At 61.5% G+C, this 10,268-nt stretch overlaps 1 protein-coding gene across 12 annotated transcripts in view; it reads left to right on the plus strand.

Annotated features, from left to right (window-relative positions):
• WT1 (WT1 transcription factor) overlaps positions 1 to 10,268 on the plus strand; it is an 86,037-nt gene that overhangs the window by 49,546 nt on the left and 26,223 nt on the right. For 3 of the 12 annotated variants that reach the window (XM_035328487.1, XM_035328484.1, XM_035328485.1), the window contains exons 1-4: positions 1,281 to 1,858; positions 2,054 to 2,415; positions 5,155 to 5,277; positions 5,374 to 5,476. In XM_035328487.1, coding sequence (XP_035184378.1) covers positions 1,344 to 1,858; positions 2,054 to 2,415; positions 5,155 to 5,277; positions 5,374 to 5,476 — 1,103 coding nt within the window. In that variant the 5' untranslated portion in view covers positions 1,281 to 1,343. The other 9 variants (XM_035328491.1, XM_035328492.1, XM_035328496.1 and 6 more) reach the window with 6 other exon arrangements.

A 10,268-nucleotide genomic window follows, 5' to 3' on the forward strand; every position in this document is an offset into this window, starting at 1 on the left:
AGAGGCACCTGGAAAGACACTTTCCCCTCGCTGGGTCCGCCCGACCCGGGCTGGGTCACTTCCCCTCGATCCTGCAAGGGCGGCGGCTTCTCCACGCGTTCCCCGGGGCCCGCGACCCCGCCGCCCTCGGGAGTCCCCCGGGCCACGAGCAGAGCTGGCAGGGGAAGTCGTCCAGCACGTACTTACTGGCCACCTGGATCCCTCTAACAGTCTCGCCAAGTCTCCTAAAGCGAAGGGATGTTAGGGTGAGATTTAGTGGCGCTTGCACCAGAGGAAGGGTGGGAGTGATGTGTAGGGGAGATATATTCTCCCTCGGTAACCTCTCCCCCTCCGTCCCCAGCTCGCGCGGCCCCCTCCCCCCCGTGCCTGGCCTGGCTCGGTGCAGCAGAGCGGGTTGTGGGCAGCCCCTCGGCGGAGGTTGTGTGAATGGAGGATCGGCGTGGCTGACTCCTCCTCCCCGGCAAGCGCCTCTATTTGAGCTTTGCAAAGTTGAGGGCGAGCAGGCATCCGAGGTGAGGCGTGTGAGGCGGCTGTGCCCCCCCAGCACGCACACGCACGGGCGGACAGACGGCCGGGCGGACACACAGCCACGCAGACACACAGCCACGCACTCACGCCGACCGCCCTGCGCTGCGAGCGGGCGCGACCCCGGAGGCGATCCTGGAGAACAACCTCGCCCTGTCGCTGCTGCCGGCTCCCGCAGGGCTGGACCCGGGGAGCTGCGTCGCGGAGCAAACCTCCCCCAAAGGGCTGAGCTCTCCGGCCTGGTGCCTGCAGCCGGAGCCGGCCTCCGGCTTGGCAGGCAGGGGCCAGGTGTCCTGGAACAAGTGCGGCCCGGCGGGAGACTGGCTGCCCGGCGGCAGGCAGAAAGTCTGCGAGCAGATGGGGTCCGACGTCCGAGACCTCAACGCGCTGCTGCCCTCCGTGCCCTCTTTGCCGGGCAACAGCAACTGCACCATGCCGGTGAGCAGCGCGGCGCAGTGGGCTCCCGTCCTGGACTTCCCCCCGGGGGCCTCCTATGGCTCGCTGGGGCCGCACTCCTTCATCAAGCAGGAGCCGAGCTGGAACGGGTCGGACCCGCACGAGGAGCAGTACCTGAGCGCTTTCACCGTCCACTTCTCCGGCCAGTTCACGGGCACGGCCGGGGCTTGCCGCTACGGGCCCTTCGGCGCCCCGCCGCCCAGCCAGCCGCCCTCCAGCCAGGCTAGGATGTTCCCCAACGGGCCCTACCTGCCCAACTGCTTGGAGAGCCAGCAAGCCATCCGCAACCAGGGTAAGGGCAGCGCTGCCGGGCGCCCCGGCCTCGGGGGCCGTCCCCGGGGGCACCCGCGTAGCCTCGCTGCATGCAAACAGCGGGCCCGCGGCGGCCGGCCGGGGTCGAGCGAACCGGCCCTGCCCGCCACCTCCCCGCCAGGCACGGCGGCCGCCTGGCCCCGGAGAGCCGCGAGAGCCCCGAGCCGCTTCCCCGCAAGCCGTGGGCCGTTTGTCCGCCTCTTACAGAATTGACCTCGGGAGCGCCGAACCCTCCCCAGGCCGGGCTGCGCACGCAGGGGCGGCTTTTGGTTTCTTTTCAGCATCTCAGCTGTGCGGCGCCGCGCACCCCGCGCTGCCACCGTGCTGCCAAACTCGCGTGGGCTGCGGGGCCGGCTCGGGGCAGCCCCGCAGGAGGAACGGGGCTTATCGGCCCCCGGCCCTTCCTTCTCCTTGCTGCTGGTGCTACCGCGCCGGAGGAGGCAGAGCCCGCAGAGCGCTTGCCCTTCGGGCAAGCCCTTCGGGCCGTGGTTCCCGCTGCTCCCGCCGGCCCCGGAGCTGCGTGTCGTGGAGCTCCGGCCCCGTACTGTCCGGCCCGGGGCCGTGGGGCCGCCACTGCCCCTTGGCTCGGTAATGGGCGGGAGAGAGCGGCGGGGCTGCGAGGCCCGGCCGCAGCGGTCGCCGCGGGCTCGGAGCCTCCGGCGTGGGGTCGCCGGGGACCTCTCCGGAGCGGGCCGGAGCCCAGCCCCGCAGCTCGGGGACGGCTTCAGGCCTGCAGGTACGCTGACAGGCCATGCCGCAGGGCCGGGCCGAGGGAGATGGCCCCGGCGGGAGCCGGTCGCTTCGGGCTGTCCTCTTGCGCCTCGGCGGGCGGGGGGCGAGGGAGGAGGCCTCGGCCAGGCGGGAGCGCCGAGCAGCCCGGCGGGGGCGGCCCGAGGGGACGTTTGCATCGAAGGGGAAGCTCGGTCCCGCTGCCCCGGCACTACCGCCCCCGACCCCTGTCCCCGCCGTCGCCCAGCTGTGGGGCTGCAGCGTCGGAAAAGACGGAGCGGAGCGGGGCGGCAGGGCCGCAGCCCGGCCGGCAGCATCCCCGGCACCCGCGAGAGGCTCGGCCGCGCCGGGCGGGCGGCGAGTCCCGGGAGTGCCGTGTGGCGGTCCCAGCAGGCCTGGAAGTCGCTTGGAGCATCCGTTCGGTTTTGGTTTGGAGATCCGAAAGGATTTCAGGTATCCGAGAGGGTTTTGAATCGCTGCGCAGAAATAGTGACCATGAGGGCGAGGGAATTACAGCCGGCCCGTTTCTAACCACCCCGAATGGAAGCGGAGCCTTTAACGCACGAGACAACGGCGCCCGCGTTGGCGGCGGCCTTGCCCCGAGCATGGCTGAGTGCGGGCAGCCTCCGCAGCCCCCAGCTCGCAGTCTCCCCGGGACAGCGGCAGGCTGCGGGCTCTCGGCTGCCGGCTCGAGCCAGCGAGCTGCGCCCTGCGGTTGCGCCCCGTTACGGGCGCGGCGGCCGTGCAGGTGCGTGTGCCTGCGGAGCCGTGCCGACGGCGGTACTTGTCTGCAGAAGGAGCTGCTCGTACCTCCCGGCCCGTCTCCGGTGCTCCGAAGCCCTGAAAGAGCCCGGGGCAAGGCGCGTCCTGTGGAGCGGGCGCTGCGGGGCGGCTGCATCCCTCCGGTCGCCGCGGGGCAGCGCCGGGGCTCGGCCTCCGCCACTGCAGCCACATGCGGCCGGCTCCTGCGGCAAGAGGGAATTCGGCAAAGGGTGTATGCTTCTTTTCTTTTCATTTTTTTCCCCTGTTTTTTTTTTTTTTTTTTTTTTTTTGGGGGGGGGGGAGGAGGGGATGGATGAAATGTTCTTGCTTTCGGTCTCCTCAAGGTTGAACTCTTCTTGGTTTTCTAGCCGGTTCTTCCGACCGTGGGAAAGACGTTACCTTGGCTCTGCGATGACACTTCTGCCAAGTCTGGAGTGGGGTGTGGGGGTAGGGAGCCGAGGCTTTGAAAACTCTGCCCGGTTTTCCTCTTCTCGTTCGCCTGTCTCTTTCATCCAGCTGGGTTCCTCCAACAACTGGATTCCTCCAGCGGGCCCCGTTCTCCAACAGATGTACAACTTTCAATTATTTTCAGCACATTTTAATCAGGCCTGGCTCTGATAACGCCCTAATTAAAGAGACCTCACTATCGGCAGCTCGGTTCAGAACTCAACTTTCTTATCACATTCCTGAAGCTTTGGGTCAGGCAACACCGGAAAATGCGGCCAAAACATCGTACTGCTCCGAGCTGAGTTTTGAAGGTCACCAAAAGTCTGCGCCGGGCCAAAAGTAGCGTAGAAAGTGTCAGTGTTTTCTGAAAGTTTTTTTTTTTAAAAAAAAAAAAAGGCAGAAGGGAAAAAGGGAGTTGAAGGTTGAGCCTCTACCCTGAGGGCTAAGGGAGGAGATAAGGAGCGAGAAACAGCTGTGGGATGGGAGTCCGTGAGGTACCGGCCTGTCAACGCTGCTCGCATCGCCGCGAAAGGCGCTCTGCTCTGCGCTGCTCCTAGGGCAGGGCCATGGGCGATAGCCTGGGCCGGGAGAGGGTGAGCCCGCTTCAGCCCCGGCCCCAGAGTGCTAGGGCCAGCTTAAAATCATCGCAAAGGTGAAAGTTACAAAGTCTTCAGTTTTTGTTGTTGTCGTTGGTTGGTTGGTTTTGGTTTGGTTTTGGTTTCCCTCCCCATCGCTCCCTTAATTTCTCCTGCGCAATTCCGCAGGTTAATTAAACCCTGTAATGTCGCAGGATCTGTCTGCAGAGACAATAAAACGGAGAAGCCACAATCGGCTCCCTTTGCTGCCTCCCCATTTCGGTATCTCGGCAAAGCCCCTGTGGTTAGCGATCTGCGGCGGGTACAGCGCCGAGCACCCCCCTAGCAGCAGCTGACACAGCCATCCCCCGGCCACCCGCCGCTCCCAGGCGGGGCTGCAGAGGATGCCCGTGCTGCAAGAAGTCGGCTGCGAGCGAGGAGCGTGCGAGCGAGCGCTCGTGGCTGGTTTAGGTTGTTTTCCCAGCCCGCGCTGGGCTTTTTTGTTTTGGTTTGGTTTTTTGGAAGAGTGGTTCTCGGAGGAGCTCGGTTCTCGGGGTAAATGCTGACGAGCCGAGAAGCCTCTGAGATAATATTACTTTGTAATTACTTTTTTAGCTGAAGTTGTTTAGCCAGCTCCAAGTCATTAATGAAAGTTGGTGTCCAAGCACCTGATTTACGATTTCGTGTCGGCCCGGGGTCAGCAGAGGTGGTCTCTTTCCATCTGAATCTGCTCGGTGTAGGAAACAAAATAGGCTGTTTATTATTTTGGAGAGCAATTTTCGCTGAAAGGAGGAGTTTTATTTTTGCATGTAACATTCCGCCTCTTTATTGCAGACTCTTCAGAAAGCTGCTCTTAAAAAAAAAAAAAAAAAAGAGAGATTAAAGGGTAACTTCTAAATTGGAAACGGCAGAGGAGTACACAGAGCAGATGGGAATCTTCCTCTTTAATATGAGCAACAATTAATGAAAACATCCTTTTTATTACCGAAGCCGATCTGTTCTCTTTAAACACGAACGAGACTTCCGACTGTCCGCCCCTCGGAGCGGGCTGCCCGGCCCCCCTCTCCCGCGGGGCTGCCCCGCGCCCCCCGGCTCCCACCGCACCGCCCTGAGTCCGCAGCCCCCCAAGTGCGGTCCCGGCGGGTGCTGGGGAGCTCGTAGGAAGGGCAAAACCCACGCCGCGGCTTTTCCCCCGCCGTGCCCAGCAGCACCGGGGCAGGAGCTGGGGCAGCCCTCGGCGGCGCCTCTTGCTCGACGGCGGCGTGGAGCCGCCCTGCGGGAGGCTGGCGGCGGGCTCCAGGCCGGGCGGCCCCTGACCCCCCTAACCCCGCTGTGCTCTCTCCGGCAGGTTACAGCACCGTGGCTTTCGATGGGACTCCGAGCTACGGCCACACGCCGTCTCACCACGCTGCCCAGTTTACAAACCACTCTTTCAAACACGAGGACCCCATCAGCCAGCAGACCTCGCTAGGTAATTCCAGGCGTTGCTGCCGGGGCCCGGCTCAGAGCCTGGGCTGCCCCAGTGCAGGGCGCGGCGGGGGCTAACTCTCTCCCGCTTCCTCTGCAGGGGATCAGCAGTACTCGGTGCCTCCCCCGGTGTACGGCTGCCACACCCCCACGGACAGCTGCACGGGCAGTCAGGCCCTTCTCCTCCGGACCCCCTACAACAGGTACCGCCTGCCTGCCTTCCCCTCGGTTCGCGCGGGGTGCTCGGGCGGGGTCTCTCCCTGGCGTGTCGTTCCGGCAGCTTTATCTTCGCTGCGAGGAAACGAGTTCAGTTTTCCCTTTCTCTAAAAAGAAATCAAAAAAAAAAAAAAAAAAAAGACACAACAAGGTGCACACGTTAAAAAAGAAAAGGAAAGAAGAGGCTGTCCCTCCAGCCCGGCTCCATCGAGCTTTCCGGGGTCGGGTCCCCGCTCCGGGGAGCCGCTCTCCCTCGGCAGGTGCCAGCCGCCCGAGCGCAGCGGGCACACGCCTGGCTCAGGGCCCGCTGGCGCCCAGGATTTGGGATTTTCTCCAGTGCGCTCTTCCTACCGCCCGGGCCGAGAGGAGAGGCACGGGGCAGCCCGGCGGAGCCCTGCCCGGCGCCTGCCGGAGAGCATCCCGCGCTGCCCGAGGCCGTGAAGTGCCCTTGGCCTCTCTGTCCCCGTCCCGCGACTTCTGCTCCACGCCTCTGGGTGCAGCCTGCGCTCGGCGCGGCCCGGCCACGTCTGGGGAAAGGCGGCGGCGGCCTGCCCGGCACCGGGAGCCCCCGCTCCCGCTCCCCTCTATCGCCGGGAGGACGCGGGAGCGGGTAGACTGCACGGGATGAGCGGCCGGAGGCTTCGGCACGCAGACCAGGAGCCCTCCCGATGGCTCCCAGGGGTGGAGGGGACCGGCCTGCAGAGAGGTTGTTTTCTGAGATCAGGGCAATACAAGTATGGGGTTTCCTTGGCGGGAGAAAGGTGTATCTGGAGCTTTGCTCTAAGTGCCAACTGGCCTTACAAACAGAAGGGCCCGTTGCAAGAGCGATTTCCCGTTTTCTTCCCTCTGGCGTGGGGGCTGGGCGCGCCTCTCACAGTTTTACAACGTGTTTAGTGAGCAGAGAAGTTCCCCAAAATTTATTCTTCAACTTTTTGTGAACTTGGAGCCAGTCCCGTATCTTCGAGTTGCTAAGTAACTCTAGCACACAAAACAATATGCCTCTGCGAAGGAAGCCGCGAGCGGCTCCTCTTAGAGGCCGGTCATATCATCTCTGATTAATCAACACTGGACACGGGACAACAAAATTCTGTCACTTCCAGAAGCCACTTCTCTAATGAACGTGAGTTGACGTCAAGGGAAGGAGGGAATGAGGTAATGAAGGAAGGAAAGAAGCCTATCCAGAGAGATTAGCCTGCGGAATAATTGGCGGGGAGAACTCCTGCGCCGAAGTGGCAGAGATTGCTCGCCTCGCAGGGAAATCTATAAATATGATTTGTGGGGAGGCGGCGGGAGGGCAGCTCCAAGCCGCCGCTCCGGGAGCGGGCCGGGCCCCGCCGGGCCCCGGGGCTCTGCCCCCGCTCCGCGCCTTGGCGCCGGCTCTCGGGGAGGCGAGGTGTAAGGGAAGGCCGCAGCTCCTCCCGAGAGCGGGACCCTCACGGGGAGCCAGCGCCAAGCCTCTCCCCTTTCCCCAGCGGGCAGCGTCGGTTCTGGCGAAGGGCTGTGGAAAGCCAGGCCCGGCGGGTACTTTCCTCGCTCATCCCCCGGAGCGGGCATTTTCGCGTGTAGGGGAGCGAGCCCGATGCCGGGAGGTGCGAGGCCGGTGGGATCCGTGCTTCCAGCCTTGCCTCCGTGCAGGAAGGCGTCGGGACGTGCAGCGAGCGCGGCTGGGCACGGCACGGCCCCAACCCGCCTGCTGTGGGGCCCATCTCATCTCGGCCTTGGCCTCCATCCGACTTCGCTCTCCGGCAGGTTTGCTGCTGGCCTCGGTAAGATACGGATTAAGCCCGTAAACCTCCCTGGAGCCAATACTGATGTGCGTGGGCTGTGTAAATCAGGGCAGAACTTGCTCCAGGTGGAGGGAGAGCCCCTGCAGTTCAAGGCCCTCTCCGACAGCTCAGCCTGAACAGGTGGGGGAGCTCGGGGACCCTCGTCCCCACCTCCACGTGTTCTGGGGGGGAAGCCTGGGGAAAAGCGATTTTCCCACCGCACGAGTGTTCTTCATCGGAAGTGTTGTCAAGGAAAAGGGACGGCCGGTTACCCTGCGAGACATCAGCCACGTTCCCAGCGGCCTGAAAAGCAGCCGCGTTCTTTCTGTCGCAAACCGCGTTAGCGGAATCTCTGTACTTGTTCTTACGGCCATATTTATGGCGTGTTCCATCGCGCAGCTCCGTTTTGCTTTCGCAGCCCGGGCGCGCTCTGCCATCGCTCTACAGCCGTGAGGCCGGGCCGGCCGCTCCTCCTAGAGACCTTTCCCTTGTCTCCCGCACCGAGGCAAAGCATCCAGGGAGGCGAGAGCTTGAAGCGCTAGCTGAGAGATCATAATTCTCGGGCTGGAAGCGAAAGCATCTCAGCAATCTCGCCCCGGCAGCTCTTGCTCGCCGCTCGCTGCGCAGCCCGCCCCGCTGCCAGGGAGCGCTGCGGCCGGGGCCGGGCTGGGGCAGGGACAAGGACAGGGACAGGAGCAAGGGCCGGGACCGGCTGCAGCCGTGCCCCGCTGGCCGGCGGGCATCGCGTGGCCGGCGCTGGCCGGTCCGTCACGGCGAGGATGTGAACTTTTCTACCTCGCGCTGTTTAATGTAGTAAACATGCCCGATGCTGAAAATTTACTGTGAGTCACACTTACAAAGACTTTAAAAGTGGAGGAGTCTCGGTTCAGATTATAGCTCTTTCTGCGCAGAGGTCAAGAACTCGGTAATACTGCGATGCAGGCCAAAACAAACTCTATATGATCTACTACTGGTTTCCTTTTAAGTTCCCTTTTTGCTCAGCTTTGACTTCCTTTTATTCCACTCCAACTTACATTAATCCCCGTTGTAGAAACGTTCCCCCCCCCCTTCCTCTCGTTTCTCTTTAAAAGCATCTCCGTAATGAAAATAAGTTATTTTTAGTGTCTTCTTTGCGGCCATTTGGAGGGCCGGCGGTTCAGATTGGAACCAACGCAGGCACATCCCCAGAGACCACGCTTTCCTTCTCATAACTCAAGCCTCATTCAAAGCAGAGATGCTGAGCGGGGCTGTTAGGTTCGTGAGATCATCTTAGGGGGCTGTCAATACCAAGCGGCGCAGATGGAGCTGCCCGTGTCCTGCTCTCCGTCACGCGTCAGGCGCGAGACACCCGATCCTTCCTTCCTCGGTGCCCGGCCCTCCCCGGGAGACCAGCGGCCAACGCCGGGCTTCTGGGGATGCGATCGCTCCGGGACGGCGGATCCCCGCTCCGCCCAGCTGGGGAGGGAGCCGCGCCCCCCCGCCCCGACCCCTCTGCCCGCAGCGCGGGGCAGGGGCCACGTCCCGGGGCCACGTCCTGGTTTGCGCGGAGCCCAGCGCGGCTGCCTGCGGAGCGCCGAGCTGATGGCAGAGGTGCCAAGCGAGGGGCGAAGCGCGGCTGTAGGGCGGCGAGGGCAGGAGGGGGCTCTGAGGGCGGAGGTGTGGGGAGCGGTCTGGGGCTTCGCCCCGCTCCGCAGCTGCGCCGGTCTGCCAGCGGCTTGTTCGGGGCGCTGTCACCCGACCGCCGCATGCAGTACAGTGGCTGCTAGCTAGTGACAAGATGAATAAGTGTGTTGCTTTATGAAAAAGCAAAGGAGGGGAAAAAGTGGATATTGTGGGGGAGGCTCTTATAAATGAACTGTCAAGAGAAAGAAAGTTAAAGGGAAATCTCCTGCTGTAAATGCATCGGGCGGGCACTTCTAATAAAAATCAGGGTCCTGGAGGAATTAATTACAGCAGCATTACAGGAAGAATTCGTGGAATTGCAAAACGTAGTTGGCACAGACCAGCACGAGCTGCTATTGCAAATGGGGAAACTGCAGGAGAGTTTAACAATTCCTGAGCTGATATGCAGGACATTGTAGTAGCATAATAGCAGTGCAGACACACTAATGAATAATAGTGTCCAGGGATACTGACAAATGATATTACACATACTTCGAGATTGAAGTCACTTAATTTGTTTTTATATGCAAAAGCTTCCCACTGGAATCTGACTTTTGTAGGTCGCTTCTACCTGCCATGCAGGATAAAAAAAAAAGAAAAAAAAAAAAAAAGAAAAAAAGAACAACTCCGCAGTAAGAACGATATCAGTTCACTTCCCAAGCCCCGCGGATTTAGGTGCGATCCATCACAGCAGACGTGCGTTTGTCGGACATCCATCACGGCGCCCGTTTGCGAGGCCGGGGCGGCCCCGGCCGCCTGCCCCCGGGGGGCCGCTCCTTCCCGAGCCCGCTGGGCCGGGCCGCCCGCTCCTCGCCGCCCCCGGGCTCTCTGCAGTACCCGCGTGTGCCGCGGCCCCGCGCGTTCCCAGCCCGCGGCATCAAGCGGGGAGAAAGCCCGGCGCGTTCCCGTCGTGGGGTTAGTTTATCGCTCAGCCACTCCATTTTTCTTCGGCTTGTCAAGCCCCTCTATGTAGTCCCATCCATCAGGAGCCACGATAGCTGTTTCAGTCCATTAACCACGTGATCCTTCCCACTCCCGGTTAAAGCAGTTAACAGATTTGCCTTTTTTAAACAAATAATCTGCTTTGTTAGCCCACAGGTCTGCCTGTATTCGTTTCATTGATTTCAATGTGCCAATATCGGATGTGACTTTTCTGTAAGGAAAACTTTACCAATCTTCACAAATTTGCAGTCTTGCAGATTAAAAGAGACTTTTAACGGGCTTTAATTTCCTTTCCCTCTTTCCTTTCCTTTTCTTTCCTTTTCTTTTCTTTCCTTTTCTCTCCTTTTCTTTTCTTTTCTTTTCTCTCCTTTTCTTTTCTCTCCTTTTCTTTTCTTTTCTCTCCTTTTCT

Source organism: Oxyura jamaicensis, chromosome 5, assembly GCF_011077185.1.
Source record: "Oxyura jamaicensis isolate SHBP4307 breed ruddy duck chromosome 5, BPBGC_Ojam_1.0, whole genome shotgun sequence".
Lineage (NCBI taxonomy): Eukaryota > Metazoa > Chordata > Aves > Anseriformes > Anatidae > Oxyura > Oxyura jamaicensis.